At 47.4% G+C, this 22059-nt stretch overlaps 1 protein-coding gene across 1 annotated transcript; it reads right to left on the bottom strand.

Annotated features, from left to right (window-relative positions):
- Window positions 1-2943: 2943 nt before the first annotated feature.
- On the bottom strand, window positions 2944-9396 carry gtf3c4 (general transcription factor IIIC, polypeptide 4). The gene is made up of 5 exons (XM_068753262.1): window positions 9082-9396; window positions 5037-6779; window positions 4048-4178; window positions 3607-3695; window positions 2944-3008 (listed from the first exon to the last, which is right to left on the bottom strand). The coding sequence occupies exons 1-5, from the start codon at window positions 9394-9396 to the stop codon at window positions 2944-2946; spliced, it is 2343 nt and encodes a 780-aa protein (XP_068609363.1).
- Between the last annotated feature and the right edge of the window lie 12663 nt (window positions 9397-22059).

The raw sequence follows: 22059 nt of genomic DNA, 5'->3' as shown, positions 1-22059 counted from the left end.
AAAGGATCCATTATAAGTAAATGGGAAAATCTGGATTTATTTGTATCGCGGCAGTATCCACAATCCGGTTCCGATCCGGACGGGATTCGGTGGTAGGATAGAGATCCCCACCCTACATGACTGTCAAATTTCATAAACATCGCTCAATAATGAACCGAGATATTGAGGAACAAAGTTTGGAACTTAACTGCAATGTTTACGGAAATTTCAACGTGATCCGGCATCCAGGATCTCTTCTGGATCATCACCACAATGTGATCATCTGTTCCTGGTAACATTCCCAAAATTTCATGAAACTTTTATCAAGATCCATCTGTAACTTTTTAAGTTATGTTGCTAACAGACAGACAGACAGACAGACAAATCAACACCAGTGATTACATAAGCCCCGCCTCGGCAGAGGTCATAAAGTGTTCCTGCAACAACCTGTAGGGAAACTGAAGGAGATATACCCAGCATCTCATTTGAGCGGCGTCTATTGTCACAAAGTTTCCTCACGAATCCCTAGAAATGCATAAAACTCAACAGGAGATTTGTAAACGCATCGAATCTCAAAACGCCACAGCCGTCACACGTCTGAGGCGGCGAAGCGGCTGCCAAAGGTTTCAGAGAACAGATTAAAACATCCTGCAGACATGAATGGGAGCTCTTCAGAGACGACAGCAGGACATATCATGTTCCAAATCTAAACAAAACAAAAGGAGCATCACATGAAATTAAGGCGTGAGAAGGTGCCACCAGCGCTTTAAGTCACCCAGCACGCTGACATAAAGGATATAAATATTGTATGTCGAGAGAAAAATCTCCCGTTTGAAGTCTGGAGAGCGAAGACAGTGGGAGAGAATGGGAGGGGAAGCAGGTAATTACTAAAGGAGCCTCTCTTCGGCGGATCATTCTGCTAAAGCGGGAGGAGGATCAGCCAAACATGGCTAACCTCTAACAGGCCTGCTCTCCACCTATCGGCGGCAGGAACCACTTGACTGTAACACGGCGCTCCAAATCCTCCAACCCGGGAAAACAAGCCGTGGGCCGGGTGCGAGGCTCATTAAAAGCTTTTAGTTCTTTAACTTTTCAGTCTGACACCTTTTCTTTCTCACAAAAGGCAAAGTCGATCAGTGAACAAACTTTAAATTACAATAAATCAAAAATAGCTCAACCCTTAAATTGATTTTTTTTAAACTTTTGAAATATTATTTTCCTGCTTTTTCTGTGCCCTCTTTCGACACTCCGAGGGACCGCTGTTGGCCCCCAGACCTCTCCACAAAAGGACTCGTTCCATAAGCAGAGTTCAAATGTTTCCTGAAATAACTTTGAGCCTGTCGCCTTTTGCTTCATATTTTTGGTAACTGGATTTTTGAAGTTGGATGAGAAAGACAGCGAGTTTTTCTTTTCCTTTTTTTTTGCGAGACAGACCAAATCAAGGAATCTGGGAATGTCTGACTCCTGCAACCCACATTATGAGCGTCGCAACGAAAGCCTCGTTATTATATTATTAAACGTGAACAAAAGGAAAAAGCTCTTGAAGATGAGAACTTGGTCAAACTTTTTCGTCTTTGTCAAACTATTCAGAGGCCTTTTAAGATTTCCCTTTATGCATCGGAGAAATCCTCCACAGTTCTATCATTTCAGTAAATTATACTTACATTTAAATTGAGAGAAAAGATTCTACATTTTTACCCGTGGAAAAACATGGATGCTGCGGTTGCATCCAATGCTGTCAAAATAATTCTCCTCCTAAATGATTTACTTTCTAGTAAACTTTGTTGAATCTTCACGGTCCTGGGCCAAAGAATTCCACCGCCGAGGAGGGGGGGAAAAAGCAGAGTGGGCTTTCAAGGAAATAACATGAAAAAGTTCCCTTTTCATGAGTGTCTGGGTGTGTGGAGACGAGCTGCTTCCTCTCTCCTCGCCCCGGGGCAGGCTATCATCTCCAGTGACACCGCAGGAAGGGCAGACCCTACCCCGCCTCTGCTGGGCTGGAGGGATGGAGGGGATGAGATGCTGGCCCGGTCTCTCAGGTCCAGCTTCCTCTTTGATCACCTGCAGCTGACCTCCACGGCTCCAAATCAAGGAGGCGAGGCCGAAAACACGCCGCCGAGCCTGCATCCCTGCCCTTCAGCGCCGGTTCTCCAAATATGACAAAAGGGTTAATTGTATTTAACAATATGCTGTCTAACCAGCCCCCCCCCCCCCCCCCCCCCCCACCACCATCACCATGTTCCACTCCTTGATTAGAATTGGAATCACATCTGGCACCATGTTCTGTCCCTCATTACTGCTGCATCTCATTACAACTCACTCCCGAGGGAGGGAACGAGGCGGCTTCTTAAGCACACTTTTGGCTTTCTTCGCGCCTCTTGCTCATCTCATCTGCCTCGCCGCTCCTTCTCTTCTGCGTTTACATTAGCGGAAGTCCTCATCTGAGAGAATGACTGAACGCCCCCAGCCCTCCTCCACCTCCCTCCTCCTCGCAGAGCTTGAAAATTGTTTTACACTGCCAATTAAAGTAGGTACGTTGAGTTTTTTTCCAAGAGTATGTATTATTCAGTGTATTATTTGTTACGCTCAAAAAAAGAAGAAAAATCCTCACTAAAATAGGACTTGCAGAGTAAGTTCCACTTACTTGCAATAAAAACTACACCAAAGGTTTAGAAATAAAGTCAACATAAGGAAAATGAGGGAGCTTATTTATGGTGCCCTGAAGTCCTAGTGAATAAAAAAACAAAAAAAAAACACATCTGAAACTTTGTTTCTTTGCATCCGTGTGCAAGAATGGAATGCATCATCAAAACTTTTTATTTGCACATTCCGAGAAGCCAATACAAAGTAATGTAAACATGAGCAAAAATTATATGAAATAAAAATAATTGCGGGAATGATTTCTGACAAAATCGGACTCCGTGTCAGAACGGGAAGGCCTGAGGTTCCTCCCATTGTTCGGTTCTAGATCATCGGCGAGTCGCAGAGCGTGCAGGGCGCTCGAAGTACCTTCTTTACCCACTCTGGATCTGCAGCGGGGGGAGAGAAAAGCAGGTCATGTGTGCGAGTAAGGTTTCTAAATATAATTATGAGAAAAGACTGAATCCGCACTCTGAACAGTTCGTTTGACAAAACCACCGAAACACAGAAGGAGCCATTTTCAGGTTCACGCTATAAATGATCCTCATACTGGGGGAGATGAAGCCAGACATGTTAAATATTCCATGTTTGAGGAGGTCATTGCAGCGAAAGCTAACAATAATTGTGGGAAAGTGGTGATTTTGGCAAGATGCAAAACTGCACAGAGCTGTCAGTGTTTAGCTCAGATAGGCTGGAATGACCAGGAGAGCCACGCCGCAGGGGCTGAGGAGAGACCCCTATAAAGACCTGGGATGCATGTGTTCACTGCTGCACCGGTTGCTCATAATCACTCACTTACACTTAACCTGTCAGCTCTCTGACCAACACAGGTCGACTCGAATTCCCCTTTTCAAAAGTGAGTTCATTTCTACGCTCATTTGGGTTTCAGGTACGAAAGGTTTTGAGCCGGGAATTGAAGGCGACAGGAAGAGATGGATGCCGGAGTGTGAGACGGAGGTGGCGAGAGATGGAAAGTGGCGCCCATACCCTCAGGCTCTGGCAGTTTGGCGACGGCATCCAGCAGGAGGCAACGCCTGAACGTCAGCGTCTGGCAAGCCTGGTATGACAACACACACCTGGAGGAGAGAAAGGCATTAGAGAGCCGGCTAGCGCACGCACACACACACGCACACACACACACACACACACACAGAGTCGAGACAGCTGTTGGGCTCTAGTGATGGGCAGATTTCCCTCTCAGTGCCAACCAGAGGAAGGCTTGACAGGATACAACGCGAGCAGCGCATGGGTAAATAGCAAAAGGTGGGAGGCTTGATTGCTGCTCTGTGAAGGTTGCATTTGGAATAAAGATTAAATCCGTGTCCCGTCAGGCTCAGTCTGAACCTGCAGAGCACAATGCTCAATAAAATCTAAAAATACCGCGTTTCAGATTCAGTGTGAGCTCGTGGGCGAGAGCAATCCGTGTACCTGAGCCACATGTGGCCGTTTTTACAGGTGCTTTGTTTGTGGTCCGAGAAGGGCAGCACCTCCTGACACAGGCTGCAGCGCTCAGAGAACGTCTGCTTGTTCATCTTATTCTTGATGTGGCCGATCAGGACCTGAGAAAGCACAGAGGGTGTGAACGAAGGCTAATGCAACACCGGAAAGGTCGATTTTAATCGCCCTCGAGTAATGCAGCAGAGGAGACGGAGCACCGATATGAACGCTGATCAGCAGTAATGGCTGGATAATTTATCATTTACACCGAGTCATCTCCTGCTGAACCTAAAACCTAACCCTAACATGTATGCAACAACGAATCATAAAATATAACTTTCACATGCAAGAATCATTTCAGATGTTATTTTGTGTCTCTGTTAAAAATACTGAAACATTTGAGAAGAAATGACAGAAAATATTTGTCTTCTGCAGCTGTCACCGTAGCAACGAACGGACATGGATAAATGTTGCAGCTACTTGCATGGAAACGAGGCAGACTTATGGGCGAATGTAGACAAAGTTCGTTTCTGCTCATTCTATCAGGTCCTCTCCACGTCTACTGCTGCGTTGGTTTAATTAGGCCTGCTCCAACAGCTCATTACTGACGTCATGAGCCGAGTTCAGGGGGCCTCTTGATGATATTAATTATATTGGAGACGACAGCGTCCTCCTAAATTTGCGACGTCGGATTGAAGACTATCGAGTTTCAATGTGAAAATGATCCCAAACACCGAACGCTACGTAGCGTATGGAATCGACCTGCAATACATCATCAACAATAGCACTTACAAAATGATAGCAGTCAGCTATCGTTAGCCACCATAAGCTAGCGGGCATTCAATGCGGGGAGCAAAAACTACAACGGACTCAGTGTTTCAGGCTCAAACTCCGTTTGTTAGAGAATGAATTCTGTCGCTCTGCATTCCGTGCATCATGTACCCGGCGTGGAGCCACTCTGATCAGAACACGGTGATTACCTCTGAATCTCTGTCATCAGCATCTCCAGAGAGGTACTCCACCAGGCCACAGGTGGGTATGCTGCTGTTCTGAGTGGCCCCCGTATTGAGGTACACCACCCCCAGCACCTTCTTCATATTGTCCCTCATCAGGTGCGTCTCTATAGCCTCGATCGAAGCCCGCACCTCTGCCGTCAGCTGCTCCAGGTTGGCCTCCTCTTTCGCAGCAGCAGCGGCAGCAGGAGGACCGGCCTCTTCTGAGGCATCTCCTCCATCCTTTCTTCGGCCCTCGTCTTCCTCGTCCCGAACAAACACTTTGCTCTCATCGTGTATAAGTTTCCAGCGGTCGTCTGTCGGAGGCACCTGAAGGGACTGGTAAAGCACGCGCACCAGAAAGAGCTTGAAACGCCACAAATAGGGCCAGTCCACTTCCTGGATCTTCTTATCGAGCTCCTCCAGCAGCGATGGAGGGATGCGCTTGTCTCTCAATATTTGCCACCGGATGAGATCGAGCAGGTCGGCCATTTGGTACAAGCTCTGCGCGGGGGACTTGAGCAGCAGCCCTGCAGCCATCTCTGGTGTCTTCATGGCCATGAAGTGAACCTGATAGGTCCTGTTAATCGGGTGGCGGCCGCCAACCACGCCTTGCGTGCTGACGATTGCAACGTACGCGCCGCTGCGGCTCGCCGCAATCCCGTGGATCCTCCTCCCTGCCGAGTTTTCAGGTCGTAAAACCTCATCCTGCTTAAAGATCACAGTGTTCTCTCTGAATGTCGGCGTCAACTTTTTTATCCAGCCGTCCAGGGAGCACGTGTACACCACGACGCCGTGGCGGCTGATCGCCAGCGAGAGCACGGGGAGCGAGTGCAGCCCGGTCACGTGCGAGTTGTGTATGTTTAGTCCGGCCGGCGAAATCATGAGCAAACACCAGAACACGTAGCACCCCCTGGAGGCTACGATGAGGCTGCACCTGGACTTGTGGATCGGGTGGGTCACGGGGACGCACTTGATGTTTCCCACCGCGATCTCATCGCACTCCTTCCAGAGAATGACCGGATGGCGAAGCGTGAAATAGCCCTTCACGCCCGCCAGGCTGACGGGCACAATCTTCACGGGGCCCACCTCACTGCCGACGATCAGCCCACTCATCCGCCGGTCAGCGCCTTCGTGCTCCCACCACGCCAAGTCGCTGGGCCGCGTCACGCCCGACTCCACGGTGTCGTAAAACAGGACATCCGCCCCGTTAACGAAGGGCAGGACGAACTTCCACAGAACAAGGTCACCGTTTTCCATCAAGACGGCGAGCAGCACCATCTCCTCATCGGTGGCCGTGTTGTCCGGCTGAACTTGCTTGATGGTGTAAACGCTCGACCACTCCATCCTCAGAGGAGTCTGCATGCGGAAGCGCCGCTGCAGCTCCTCGAAGTCCAGCAGGTTTGCCTGGGGGGGGCTGTTGTCCTTTTGGGCGTAGCCTCCTTCTCTTAGCCTCTCCCCATACTTCTTGGTGAGGTCGGCTAGCGTGTTCCACTCGAGGTGCTTCTGGCTGTTATGGATGGTGAGTCGATTTTCAAGCGTGAGGCAAGCCAGCAGACAGCGTCCGCTGGAATCGCAGCCCAATGGAGACCAACTAGCGTATTTCATTCCTTTGTGGGATCCCACCGACGGGTTCATCAGTCTGTCGGCCAAGAAGACTTGCCTTACTGTGGGGTCCGGATGCGTGGAGAACGTCTCCACCGCTCGAGCTAGCTGCTCTGCCGGCCCCACCTTGAAAGTTTCAAGCACAAAGGAAATGATTTTAAACACTTTGGAAAACAAAACTCTAAATCTGGCAGTAAAAATCTTCAGCATCACTCTGGGATGCTTTCGCCGTTCAAAACCTCGACGCCAAACGCCAAACGCCAAACGCCAAACGCCAGCAGCGCCTGACATCATTAGGGGTTTTGGCAATGACAATAGGGAAGCGGAATTCAAATTGAAACTGGTGTCAAAATGACAAAAGTATAATTTTAAATCCGTTTATCAGTTTCGAAGTAAATTTGACTTGCACTCGGGCTGTGCTTCAGTTTCCATGGTAGCGATTTCCGTAGATTAGAACTCGCAGATTCAATTCCATCTATTTTGCCTCCTTCTCTGCCATCACTGAGCCCAGCAGCAGCTCCTCGCTATCATGCTAATGAAACTTTTGCTTTTGTATATTTGTGTGTTATTATAAGCAGTGATGCAGCAAACAAGTCAGTCTTGTTTCAAATGCAAATAATAAAGGATATCTGTTTTATAAAATATCTAATCTAATCCATCTAAAATATCTAATAGCTAATGCTAGCAACTAGTTTAGCAGCCCACAACACGACCCCACTGTGTGAACGAGTCATTTACAATGAATCGTACTTTACTCTTCACTGAATGGATCGTATCTTTAAAGAACAACAAAAACTAGTTAATATCCAACTGATGAGAAATCCCTCCTTGTTGGTTCGGATGTGAGGTTCCGCTGCGTATTGTTCATGCGATGTGGAAGCATCAGACAAACAGTAAAAACCCACTTGTGTTCTGAGTGCTCCCACATAGCACAGTCAAATCACAACTGCGGATGCAGGCAGGAGACCAACGCTGCCTGTCTGCCACTGTGCCTGGTAGATTGTAAAGATTCAGCTGCATCCAGTATTTTATCTGCCAAGTGGAAACGCCCCGATAAACAGTCATGTTTACCCACTAGAGCAGCTGCACAGAGGCCGATTCACCGCAGCAAAACGGTTCCTGCCGTTTCCTTTTCCATCCGCTTTGTACTCCATCGCTTTAATTAAGTTTCTTTTAGTTCAGTGAAAGAAAAACACCGGAACGGCAACCTTTGCCAGGACTTACAGCACACAAGTGAATATTAGCTTGGCAGCGCTTCTAAGGCCTGTTTACGCTAGCTGCTAACAAGCAGACAAATAGCAGCAACACAACTCCGACAAATCTCCTATGCTTTATTTAGACGCAAGCGGTTCTTAGAGCCCTGAATCATTTTAAACTGTATTAAAAGAAATGGCACACATTTATGCTTACGCAGTCACACAGTGAACCTAAGGCCATCGTTGTATCTGAGCCTGTTCAGGGTGCCTCTTTCATACCCAATCATGACTCTATCACGGCTAATCAATGAACCCGGTTACCTGTGGGATGATCCAACCAGGTGCTTTTGATTGCATGTTGCTGGTATCAAATTCAGACTAAAGATAGATTTACTAAAATCAAACAAGCTGATGAGGTAAGATCTCAGCTCTGCTGTCTTTGAATTATGTAAGAAAGGAGCGGTAAATTATCAACATGTTTTAGACAGCATCTGTTTGTTTTGTTAAATCAAGCATGTATTCATCAGCGTTACAATGTCGCTATGGAGATTTAAAGGCACATCCGCACGGAGTTCATCATTATTAGTCAGGAACCAACAGAGCAGAGCTGAGGCAGGATGAGCTCTTTACTTCTGCAGAAGTCAACATCCGGATCGTTTCAGTTTTTAAACGTGGAGCGTGGATGTTCTCCCGGTTTCCGTGCGGGTTCCTCCGGGTTCTCATGCTTCCTCCCATCAGTGAAAGATAAGGTGAGTTTTAACCGACTGATCCCCACTTAAGGTTATCCTCTTCAATAAGTGCTAACCATCTAACTGAGGAGCGGGAGTTCTGCATTCCTTACATGTTGAACTGGATTTGTATACGTTCATTTTCATTGCAGAGATGCCTGATTATTTTCCTCTGACTTATTGAAACCAATAAAAGAGAGGATTTGAGCCCAGAAGGCTGCATCTTGTGGGAAAGCTGGAAGATGTTATTATTATCAAACACGTCAAACTGTTTACTTTATATAATACTGTAAGAGTCAGAAGATTTATCCAAAACAAGACCAATAAAATGTCCCCTCGGGATTCATGAAACGTTAATGTTTATCTATGTTTTTATTCATCCTTTAAAACCCATCCGGCCCCCTTTCCGGCTGTACCTGCGCGGTGCTGATGAGAGGCAAACAGCCGGCAGCTACTGTTGCTAAGCTAACGCTGCGTGCCAGCGTGTTTACTGTCCGTATTTACCCTCAGCTTCGGGGCCTCCGCCGGGACCGGGATGGAGGTCCTGTGCAGCGTCAGCTCCTGCTTGCTGCTGCGGACGTCGCACACCAGCTCCATCAGGGACAAGGAGCCGGTGGTGCACACAGACAGGCGGTGATCCGGAGCCCAGGCGAGCGGCTGCAGCCCGCTGACCGGGGCAAAGAGCGGGACGGTGGGCTCACGGTTAACGGGCACGTCCTCCGGGCTGGCAATTAAACAGTCCTCGCTCCCTAGCTCGGTCTTTATGACAACATCTGTGGGCAGTGAAAGCACGGCATCAGACGGACTGGCGGCCGCCATGTTTTTTTTCTACAGCGGAAGTGACGTGTATGTATTTCCTCCGCGATTTACTGTGTGTGTGTGGGCTTGCGTGCGTGCGTGTATAAACCGAATATATTTAATATAATACAAAATTTGACAGTAAATCATGAGCTCGTCATGCAGTGACTGCAGAAATTCAAGCATGTGTTCCTCAGCCTTTATATTTGTATTCTGCTACAATCTATTCTATTTTAAAATCATTTTGTAAATTTGTCCATCCTCACACTGAAAAGTAGGAGAATGCAGTTTTTTCATAGAAAGCATATACTTAGAAGTACATAGCTGAACTACAAGCGCTAACACAGACAAGGATACAGAGATAAACTAGAATATATGTTTAGCCAACATGGCTTTAGAGATTTAAGAAGAAAATGTAGCACGTAACGGTTTGAATTATGTCCAATTCGTAGTGCGTTGTAGAGATGAAAGATACAATGACTCGAGGCTACATAAAGTAAATGAGGCTTTAGTTTACAGTACGTCAATGTAAACAGTTGCAGGCATAAAGGAAGCGTCCATAAGTATTTAGACTATGTAACTGGTCTATACTGTTCCTGACAGCGTGTCAGGACTTGCCCATCTTTGTCTTAATTAGATTAGATTAAATTAAACTTTAATGATCTCCATGGGGGACATTTTTAGGATCGATGTGACACATTCATTCAAAGATGATTTGTCCCTGTGACAGCGCTGACGGTCAACAGTGACACATTCGCTATTCTGAGAGAGAGAGAGAGAGAGAGAGAGACAGAAATGGGCTCGGTCTTTGACAGCAACGATATCAGTCATTTAATCCGCCCGTCTGCCGTCGCGCATCACAGAGAGCGATCTTTAATTGTCATTTGTCATTGTTAATTAGTTAAAGTATCAAAACTGTCCAGAGTTGATGGCTGAGATATATATCAGCATGCCTCCTGCGCAGGTCAAAGGTCAAGCTGCTGGCGAGCTGGAGATTCCCAGGCAGTGATTTGTTACAGCTCTCACATGAAAGCTGCTCTTGCAGTATCTGCCCGACTCCCATGAAGATGACAGCGGGATTTAAACAGGCTGAGTTATTTGTCACAAAACAAATCGTTACAAATCTGAGACAAATTCAGAATAGCGTGCCCGCCATGTTTTAATCTCCCATTTTTCTGCCTTTTGTTTCGATAATCGAAATGAATAAATGAACGGGGACCATGGTATGTTTCATTCTTAATGAAGCGTGTCGTGAATGAATATTTCACACACCTGCTGTGTGTCTGTGGTGGGTTTTGACAGGGGACCCATTCCCAAATCGGGATGTATGAATGTTGGATTAAACATTCATCAAATGCTGTCACAAAAAAAACTTGATCCTGTCTTGTCACCCGCACGTAAAGAGAGAAACAGGCCCAGAGTAGCCGAACCTCAACCCTGAGTTCACCGATGCAGGCGTGGAATTATTTAGGACGTGCTGCTGTCATGTCTGGGGGTATACAGGTGATGTTGCGTGGGTTTATGGATATGGATGAGGTCACCTCAGGTCAATCCCCTCCATCTCTAATATCCACCTGCTGTATTGTTATTGCCTGCAGCTTCCTCCTCGGCCTTTCAACCGTCGGCAGCCCGCATCGCCTGCTGTTTGCTCACTCTGAGTGTCACTGGAGCTGCTTACACGTATCTTGTGCGGGAGCCCGCAGGGACGTTTTGATGCACGGTTCGCCATACATGCTTTAATCATTCAGTCTCTCAGACGCCTCCCAGGAGGGGGCTGCTGCAGCGCATTACCAAGTACACACAATTAGCGATCTAATCATGATGATGATAATGAAATGTATTTAGAGCATATCAGTATGGTTCTTTCTGTTTGGGGAGACATTAGCAGGACTGCAGCCATGGAGGAAGCCTTGGCGCTGAGGCCTCTGACACCCACCCTCCAGAGACTGGCAGATTGGAGCGTCAGAGATTAGCAGTCATAGCAGTCGCCTCGGTGCTGCTTCTGCGCCATCAACTGTAAAAGCCTCACCTGACAGGTGCTGCTCTCAATCAGCGCTCCTTTAGGTCCGTCCCCCCCCCCCCCCCGTCCCCCACCACCACTACTCATGCTGTCATTGGAGAGAGAAGGGACAAGAAAGACTCCCATCCCCCCTTTGTAAACCAGTGTACAATGGGCTCACGGTGCATCTCAGAAAAGCATACACCAGAAACGGAACGGCAAATCCTGTTCTCAAAGACAAACTACTGATATAAGATCAGCGACATCAGCAGGAAACACATTGCTGGCCTTTTATTTATCTCCCCTCAGCGATGTTCGGTCACCTGTTAAAGGTCACGGTGATGGGATGTCAGGATCAGAGGCAGGCCTTCAGTGCACGAATAACCACACACGCTGGGAACTGTTTAACAGACGGTACAGAACGAAACCAATGATTGCTGGGTAAAAGTAACACGAGAGAACCAAGGGTAAAACTGACTGGAAATCAGCGATATCTCTGCTGTCATACATGAACATGCAACAAGAACAGCCTGGTGGGAACAGTTTCCTGTCAGCGTCGATTTTATTGGGTGAATTCTATTCTTTTTGGGGGGTAAAAATGACATTTAAATGCTTTAAGTTACATTTTCTCATTTGCGTCATTACAGTGGGACACTGCAAAAACGGAAAGATCCTACTTGTACTCTTTCCAACCCTGCTAATAAAAATTGTTTAAATCCTCAGCGCTAAGCTGGCTGTGTTTTATCTAGCCTTTCACAAACAAGCTAAAAGCCGCTTTAAATCAGAGCTTTTTGTTTTGTGATTGAACACTTAAATATTCTATTTTATTTTATGGTATTACCTATGGCTCCAGAGATATGCTTCATTTCTAAAAGGTGAGTAAGTATCGATTTGATGTTATCTCTGTTCTGCTGTCTGCCGCTGATTTCTGCTCTTACAAGCTTTTATTTTTTTGAAGCAGTAGTGTAGATGAAAATGAATGCTGAGTTCCATTTAGCTGCTTTGGTTTCACGGTTCGGCCATTGTTTGAGCGGACCTATCGTCCCACTCGTTAATGTTATGTGGAACACCTTAGTTCAAAAGCTCTCTGGCTTAAAAAGGCCATTCCGGTGAAACCGATGCGCTGCATTTCATCTACATTCACATAACTGTGAGTCTATTTTGCAGGTTGTTTGGCAGATTAAGATGCTCTCATGCTGTGAGCACACATAATCTGTAATGTATGGCTGTTATCTGTGATCTGGTGAACATTGTGTTTCTTGATTGCTACCTGGCACGCTTGGAAAGTCCTCTATTAGCTAAGTTTAGTAGAGGCCAGGCAACAATTCTGACTGAGGGGAACTAAAGAGGAAGCCATTCTTTCAGTTTATTCCCACTGATAATGGCTGAATTATTCATCCTCCGTGATGATTAATTTAAAAAAAGGCCCGAGGTCCTGTGGCAGGTACAGGCTGCCGAGCCACTGACATTCCCATGTGATGTTCTGCACGACTCCTCCTGTCACTCCCCTGCTCCCCCCAAGCAAATCTGCAGGGAGGTGCCCTCTCACATACGTTACATGCCTGTACACCCAACATCTGAACATGAGGTGAAAGACATAGGGCCTGGTAGTACTTGTAAAAGCAAAATGTGCCTACTGTGCATTTAATATTAGAAACAATCTGAAGATGGCTTTTGATCTAACTTAGATCCCATTTAATTTTGAGAGCAAACGGAAAAAAACCCCAATAAAGTTAAAAAGTGCACCGCCTGAGAGGTACCAGTGAAAACGAGGGCGTAACAGATGTTGTGGATGGTTTGACGCCTCATTGCAGTCCGTGGCTGGTTGCTGCCAGACTCAGGTAGGCAGTGACTGTTGTGTCCTCTGACCTAGGGTGGGGCAGCTGGCAGTGGGCAGGACATGCCCTGTGGCAGCGCCAGGGGAAGGCCAGGAGGGTTGGGGTCCAAGTCGGCTCTTGCCTCTGCCCGCGCCTCGCTAATGGAATGGGGCTGGGCTGCCCATATGGCACTTGTGAGAAGAACCGGGGGGCTCTGGAGGTTGGCACGCGGCGTCACCGGGCATTCTCCCGTTAGAAATTGAACAGGACAGGGCCAGATCTACGCGATCACCCCATGACCACCAAGATTTATGGATGTGCTCACTGACGGAGCTGGAGAAACACCTGCACCAATGGCTTCCATCTGCCCCTGTAGGAGCACGCTATTGGTTTTTGGATGCTTCAGCCCATTAGCTATAAATGTTTAACTATTTTTCAAACTCTTGTGAGTGCATGCCATCATGCTTAAAACCGCTGTGCACATACAATGGAAGACGAACACAGGCACCGAGCGTAGAATAATGTCTGTCTCTCGCAGCTGGCAATTGACAACTGTTGATAATGAGGACAACACAAAGCATCTTGACAAATTGCTTGATAGCCAGCGAACAAATACCCACTGCAAACCCTCAAACAAACATGCATCTCACGGGCAACAACTCAATCGTGCAGGAAGCAGCTGCAGGAAGTGCAGGAAGTAATGCCGCATCATAACAGAGGATGACTATGTTTTCTGAAAAGAAAGTACTCCCTCCACACATATAAATCATACATTAATTGCAAATAGTGTCCCAAAATTTTCACACTATGTCTGCAATTGAGCTTTATATTTATCTGCTCATCTCTTTTGGGTTAAAACAGGCTCAATCGGACTTACTGGTTGTTTTGCAGTACTCAAAAAGCCTCACTTTTGTTTCTGCGGCGCTGTTGGACAGTCCAGTTTAAAGAGCCAACAACCTAGAGAATGTCCTCTATCCTGGAGGTCAAGAAAAAATGTGTTTGCCAGGATGTTAGCGGTGTTAGCCTGGTGCACAGGAGCTGGCCAAATAGGCTGTGTGTAGGCAATGAGGTGGACAGGAGGAGAGCAGTGTAGCCCACCAGCCCTCGTTGGCACTGGACCGACATGGCTCCTCTCGGAGCTGCGTGGGACCAGGAGAAGGCGAGCCACGTGGGCTGGGAGGACAGGGGGAAAGTGTGTCGGAGCACTCTGCAGCATTAACGTTAAATATGCTTGCATACCATATGGACTGAGATCATTCTTACCCTGTGCTCCTCGCTGACTCTTACCACACAGGCTGATGCAAACGGAACTAAAATTACCACTTCAGGGTGACACTAGCGATTTGTATTGCAGACCTAAAAAGGGAGAAATAGCGAGGGTAATTACATCCAGTGGAAAGATGTAGTTTGACGCTACCCTGCCCTGGTTTTCCCTCTAATACTCCATTAAAAAGTGAGTCCAGACTGTTAAAACGGGTCACTCTCGCTAACCCTCCCTCCCATATCCATTTCGTCCACCTTTCTCTCCTCCTCCACTGCGACTTCATCCTCCTCATCCTCCTCCTTTTCCTTCCACCACCCACTTATCTGGATCTGGAACAAAAGCCACCTCCGCATCACACATCTCCCCTCTCCATTTTCCTTGCCTCTCCATTTTATTGGTGACAGCTGCCGTGAAACAAACTCGCGGAGTGAGAGGAATGATGTGTCAGTGGAAGGTCCTTTAGCCCGCGCTGCTAATCTGTCACTCTCAGTTTGCTGTTTACTGTTTCCTCCTGCTTGCCGACTGGCCGGCAGCGTGTGCCGGGCGGTAATGGCGACAGATGCTGACCCACGGAAGTGTGAATCTTTCCGATTTCTCCCTGCTGTCAACCTGTAAATTACAGCTATCGGGAGTAATTAGACCCGATAAAACCCTTCCAAGCATCACGCCTCTTCACACACACACACACACACGCACACACACACACACACACACACACACACACACACACAGCTCTGGCCTGTGTGCCATTCTGAGAAAGAAGACCGTTCCTTTCAAAGGTGCTTCTAGAACTTTGTCTTCGGTTTCCATATGTGAAGTGATGATAGAGCTTTAAAAACTTTGACTTCCTGTAAAACGTTGAGTGCTCATTGAGGTGTAGGGTTGTCTTTTTTAGATCAAAGTCTGACATCAAACATACTTCATGACTTTGAGGCCTCGGAGATCGATGCTGGCAGCAGCTCGAGCATTGCAGAGGCGAGCCTATCATCAGTGAAGTATCTTGGATGGATCTGTAAGTGTCAGTGTGCACCCGGAGAAGTCAGCATCGGGGCCATCTTCTTGCCCTGGCATCTGTGTTCTGAGTGCAAACACCACCAAGGCCGCGGCCGCCAAGCATGCTCCTAAAAGCGGGGCCTGTGCCCCTTAAGTAACTCGCAAAGGTCACGCAGCCAGGTCTTGTCATCCTCTCCCTGACTCTCTTCCCTCCACCGCCTCCGTTCTCCAGCCATCATTGCCCACTTCCTGACCAGCGGAGCCAATCACTGTCCACCCCTCACCTCCTCCGCCGCCAATGCCGAGCGACAATCTGTCACCCGGGCACTAGGCGATGCCACCCTGCCGGCCGCCTTCCGTACACTGCGGTAATGGCTTCTGGCAACCACAGAAAGATAAGTAGCAGGCAAAGAGGCAGGAGAGCGGGATGAAGCGAGAGGGAGGGCTGAGGGCCAGAGCGCAGAGGACCCTCGCTCATATCCAAGCTGCCCCCACATCTCACCACTGTTCGAACCTCATCTCCCCCTTTCGCCTCACCCTGCTTTGGCCCGGTCGCTTTGCACAATACTTCAGTGAATAAATGAGTCGTTTTAATCCGACTGACAAGCTGGCATTGCCCAGCCCTGCCCTCCATCTGTACTGGCGGCCAGCGCAGCAGCAGGCCCTCGGCAGCCCGATGTGCCAATCCAACACACAGCTTATCCTGGCTGCAGCTTCAGGGACAGAAGGGTTAGAGCTCTATGCGGCAGCTACCCTTCCACCAAAAGAGCTATTTATATAAGAAAGGGATTAGCTGGTGGAGGCTTTGATGAACTGGGAAAAAAAAGAAAAGGAAATTATGAATTTGCTTCCCATCGAGCTTTAGCGTACTGAAGTCCTTATTTTAAAGGTGTGACTTGTATTAATCCTCGTGAGGATGCCACATTTTAATTTACGCCTCTTCTCATCGGACAGACGATCTTTTTGCGCAGTTTATTTGAGGTATTTCTATACTTCAGGCAACAGATGAATGTGTTCTGACAAAAAAACAAAACTGAAAGTGAGACTGGCCTCCTCTCCATCTGTCCCACCACTGAGGGGTTAATTTTGCTCTGTCATCTCTGGCGCGGCGCGAACTCAAATGCACTGTATCGCTCATGCCGTCCGCCATTCCCGACTGGAAAACCCACAGGGAGAGGGAAAAACCTGGCCGCAGGAGGTGCTAAACCCTCTGCTCCATTTCCCTTCTCTCCACTCCCTCACTTCACCAGGTGTCACCTCCAAGTCGTTTGGGAATGGACCTGGTAACATTTGAGTGCCCAATTAAGCGCAGGGGCCCGGTCCGGGCTCCCCTCTGGGTTCCCGTTCAGGCACGTCAAAGCTGCCATCTTCTCTGCAAAACGCACACGCACACTCACACACACACACACACACACACACACTATCCTCCCACCCGCTCATTCTGTTTCATGCTCACTCCCCCCCCGTCTGTTCTGCCTCTTTTTCACACAAACACACTCTCCTCCCTGGTTAAAGATCTCCCACAGATCTGATTGCAGCTTATCTTTGGAACAGGAGGTTATGACGGTTTGATCCATGGCTGCCAAACCCATTGCCAGTTGTACACCAGGGCCTGGATGCCGCTTATTAACCGGAGGGATGCACCCACTGCGCTGCAGAGGATTCAAGGGCCCGGTGGTTTTTTTGTTTTTGTTTGTTTTTTGCTGCTTTTGGTGAAAGATTAAGCACTGCTTTCTTAAATTAGCTTGGAAAACATGAAGCGCAAACATAAAAGGAAATAGTCTATATTTGCAAGGTCAACTACAGCCTCATTATCCCCCCAAGATTGAATAATTACTGAACTTAAGAAGTGTAGAAAAAAAACAGCAACTCCTAGTTGCAGCGGTCAGGTCTTTTTGAAGTGTTAAAGGAGCGCTTATTCCCTTAACTGTAGTGAAAGAGCGTCGCTGGATAATTTAGGCTGCAGGCTCGGCAGTGACAGCTGGGCAGCATTGAAAGCCAACCCAATCGACATAAATCGCTGACTTTTTTCTAATAAGTAGGTTAATATCTCGGGCTGGTGTTTCATCTTGTATTCAGCACTGATGCAGGGGGGGCTCGTTTTGAGGGCCGGCAAGTGTTGGCTGGGCAGGGTTTGCATCTCCTCGCGGTCGCCTCAGAGCATGCCGAGGAATGCGGGAGCGATTCTTGTCCCTCTCGAGCGCTCTCCATATTAAACGAGTGCTTTGTAAGTGTGCCATCATTACTATTCATCAAAAGTAACTGCTTAAGCACTGAGAGCTCAGCGCCCCACTGTGTGACAGTTATCCATCATTTCTGTCACCTGGTTCTCCTTTTCGCTGTCTCCTCCCGTCTTTCTGGTGCCCTTCAAATGTGCCAAACACCCCCTTGCTTTGTGTCTCACGTTCTCTGCCCTCACCTGAGGCCTCATCCCAGCAGGACAGTGAGGGCTCGAGGCTTCGCTGTTCACCGAGCACTTCCCAAGATGCCCACTGCTTCCAAAGGTTCGCTGGCCACCTCCTTATTCACAACCACAACAAACCCACCGTCACAAACTCCCTTCAAGTTCAAAGTCCACTCCGACCCCAACCATGGGGCCAAAAGTCTAAAGCTCTCCGTCCTCTATGGTGGATTTTTTGGGAAGGTGATCCAATCTTTTTCCCTCTGCCGCAGCGCTTGGCGAGCTGGCTGGCTCTGGCGCGGCTCGGCACGGCGCGGCGTGTGCTGGCGTGGTATACGAGGCTGGGCCATAGTTCTCAGACTCTGATAAATTGCAGGCAAGATTCGGGGCGGCAGCCGGCAAGGCGCTCCGGCAAGCGGCCGTCACGAAGTATCACCGTCTGCTCGCGTGATCGGGGGAAATCGGAGAGACAGCGCTGACAACTTAATTTAACACCAGATCCGGAGGACGCCAGAGTGCCACCGCGCTTTGGATAATTGATAACCCATTCCAACACACCTCGACTCACCTCATGCGGCGGACACATTACTGTACACATTTTAAAGCTTGCCGGGGACATTTTGACCGTAGAAAAGTCTTTTCACTCCAAGTGAGAACGGTGTAAGCGTAGAACCGAAGGTGCGTGGAGTGGGATCAGGTAACATCTGATTCCGACATTGTACACTCTTTCAAGACCTTAGTTTGGAGACTCCTTTCCTCAAACCTCTCTTTCCACTCGCACCTAGTTTAAATCCATAAATGAACGAGTAAATAGGGCTGAAAGCTATCGCTTCACTCTGGTAAAGATGGCTTCAACAACCAACAGTCCTCAGACGCTACAGAGGTTTGATACCGAGCCAAAGCTCCAGGATTTTAAGCCCCACTCCCAGTTAATACGACTACGATGCTAAAGCCTCTCCTTGGGGCTGCAGCGCCGGGTTGCTGTGGTGGTGGTGGTGGTGGTGGGGGGGTCACCGCGCAGCCTGGATCTCCTTCACAGGCAGCTGCAGCTGCCGAGCAGGAGCCTGGTTGACTGGTAATGCCTATTAATTACTAATACAAACGGCTAATTAGCAGACCAAACACTGGCATCTGTACCGTGCGTTTTCCCTGCAGCGATGATATTGAGTTCTAACGCAAAGAGACAGCAAACCTGAGCTTCCTGACGCACATCGGAATCAACCGTGAGTTGCTGCTCAGCATACTTAATGCCGGCATCAGACACGGGATAGGTCAAATCAAGGGAACAGCCTCTTTTCCTTGTGGGTAATACATGATACATGAACTGTTGCAGGAACAGCTGTTAACGGCACATCTGGTATAAAACCTTTGTAAGCACGTTTGTTTCAGTGTGATCATTGTGCGTGTTTGAGGTGTGTAGCCATTGATTGGTTTGCTTTGTTATTCCGTCAGCATTCGCTAACAGGGCTGGAACCGCAGCAGAAGTTGGCATGATGTTGTGCTTATTCTTTAAAGTCCTTTACGTGAATATCTTTATATCTTTACTTTGACTATTTCTCAATAGCATTGAAAGATTTCTAACAATACTCAGCTAAAGATGCTCATGTCACATCTGATGCATTCATAAAGATCATGTACTTCAGGATGTTCAGCTAGCCACCGCCCAGGCACTGCCTGAGTCTTCCCAGCCACCTTACGCTTCTCACACACACACAAAAAGAGTAATTGGCCACAAAGTGTCAGCCTGTCTTAATCCCCTTTTAATTTCCTTGTGGGGTCTGCGCCAGGGCGGTGGCTGCGGCGTGAAGCCGGTCTCTGGCGGCGGGATGGCCGCGGTGACAGGCAGGCAGGCCTGGGGGGTGTTTGCTGGGATCCAGGCAAAGAAAATACAATAACCACACACTGCCACCACTGTTTGCCTTACACTTGAGTGGGATTTAGGTTTCCCCAGCACTCTGTCACAAGTATGTGTGAACTCACGTGCCAGCACATTCATGCACGCACACCCACACACACACCTGCCACACATCCAGATTGTACTATGGACATATGCATGCTCTTTTTCTCCCTGCTTCCCTCAGGAGGCTGCACACATGCTAACCTACGTGCATATATTAGCCGATTGCCCCCTGGTGATGCTGATCTGTATGAGGCTATTTATAGCCTAATTTATATGGGTTGGTCTCAGGTCAGGGGTCATCGCCACACAGCTGCCCAATCCCTGGCAATCCCACAATGCCAAGAGTATTAACAGCAATGTATCCCCGCCCTCTCACCGTTATTCAAAAGTAAAAGGCCCGTCATTAAAATGTATGCTTTCCCGCACTGGAAAAGGGCAGCCGGCGAACTGCATTCACTCCCTGTCCACGTAATGAAAGGCGCGAGAGGAGAACGAGGTGCCCGCCGACGTGCACATCTCTGTAACACATTTGCCCGAGAGGTGGATTCAATGGAACAAAATCGAGAAGGTTAACATTATTCTGGCAGATGAAGGAATGTTCCATGACATTTACACACACAGCGGGGATATTCTCCCAGGGAGTACCCTCATAACACTTGACTAACCAGAATATGAGCAGTGGCATAAGCATTAAGCGTACAAAATATTAAAAGTGCCTCCGTGCTACATGCAGGAAGCACACACACACACACCCACACACACACACACCGAGGAGGAAGTACACACGTTAATGATGCAAGCGGGCAAATTTGTACCAATCGCAGTGAAGAGGTAAGTGTGTGTGTGTGTGTGTGTGTGTGTAAGAAACGCTGAGCTAAATGAGTTTTAGTTATTCATGTATTTTGAGATGCTGCTTGCAATGATTCAGTCAGTTATTTATTTTTTATATCAGTTGTGGACTGGTGTTTGTTTACATGGCTGATAAAAAGTAATAAAAAATAACAATATAGCAAAATACATTTTAATCATATGACTGTTCATCCACCAGAGATAAGTTCAGTTTCCAGCCATTCATTATCTCCCTCGGTATTTGCCACATCGACCAAGCGTTGGGCGAATTTGTGTTGCAATCTTCATGTTTTAAAATGAACTACTAATATAAAACTCACTTATTTATATATTAATTTGTTTTTAATTCTGAGACACAGAGCCAGAGATTAATCTTGGAATCCTAGAAACCGTGACGAATGGAATAAATGACATCAGCTCACTGAGCTGAGTTTTACTATTTAAGTATTCAAGGAAAAATTAGCAGCTATAACTATAAGTAACTATAGACAAAAGTAACAATCTGAATTATTTATTTAATTGTTTTAGACCAAGTAAATACTGGACAAAAAACATCAGCGGGGGGGACGGATAATTAAGTCAATTGTTAGCTGCAGTTGTGAAGTCATTCATTAATCATAAGAAACCAAATGTGGAGGATTTTCAGATTTAAAAAAAAGTATTCTGCTTCATATTTTTTCTTTTTTGGGAGGTGAAAGGATTAGAATAATTTCCTTTCAGACATTTTGCAGATTTAATGATTGATAATAATAATAATTACATTCAGCCATAAATAATCTTCCTCTTCTCCCCCTATTTAGATTTATTTAAAAGCTTCTTCTTCATTTTTCAATTTTGAATAAAGCTCTCTGAGCAAGGAAGAGAGAACATTCAGAGCGCTTCTCTGTCTCGGCTCGTATTCTAAGGTCTTTAAGGCAACATAAGGGGCTAGCCTAGATTTGCAGTCCAGTCTCATTTAAAGCTAATTCCTGCGTGGGGCTGGATGTTTCATCCCATTGCCCATCTGAAGTCATTAAAGGGTTATTAGTAAACAGATATTCACGCTCGCGCACTCTTGCCAACTGTTTCATGCCATCTGCTGCCGATTCACGTGCTTTGACATTGGAAATATGCTGCTGAACCGACACGGGTGTCTCAGCGCATAGGGAATGAAGCAGGCTTTCATCAAGTCTAAACACAGTCAAACAGTGTCATCTGTGTGTGTGTGCGCGTGTGTGTGTGTGTGATAAGACAGAGGAGAGCAGGAAATGAAGAGCCTGCTTGTGCTATTTTAAACCTGAGCTTTAATTTCAATCCCCCCTTTTTTTACTGACTCTCCTTTCGACTATCTGACCACTATTTCTAGATTTCATCTCTGCCGCCTCCTACTCCTCCTCCTCTTCTTCTCCTTCTTGTCTCCTTGTCTCCAGTTCCTCTCTTCTGTCTGCCCATCTCTCTCTCTCTCTCTCTCCTCTGGCTCTG

This window comes from Brachionichthys hirsutus, chromosome 19, assembly GCF_040956055.1.
Source record: "Brachionichthys hirsutus isolate HB-005 chromosome 19, CSIRO-AGI_Bhir_v1, whole genome shotgun sequence".
In the NCBI taxonomy this organism is placed as follows: domain Eukaryota; kingdom Metazoa; phylum Chordata; class Actinopteri; order Lophiiformes; family Brachionichthyidae; genus Brachionichthys; species Brachionichthys hirsutus.
Note: the sequence above shows the minus strand (reverse complement) of the source record. Positions and strands in the feature narration are given on the sequence as shown.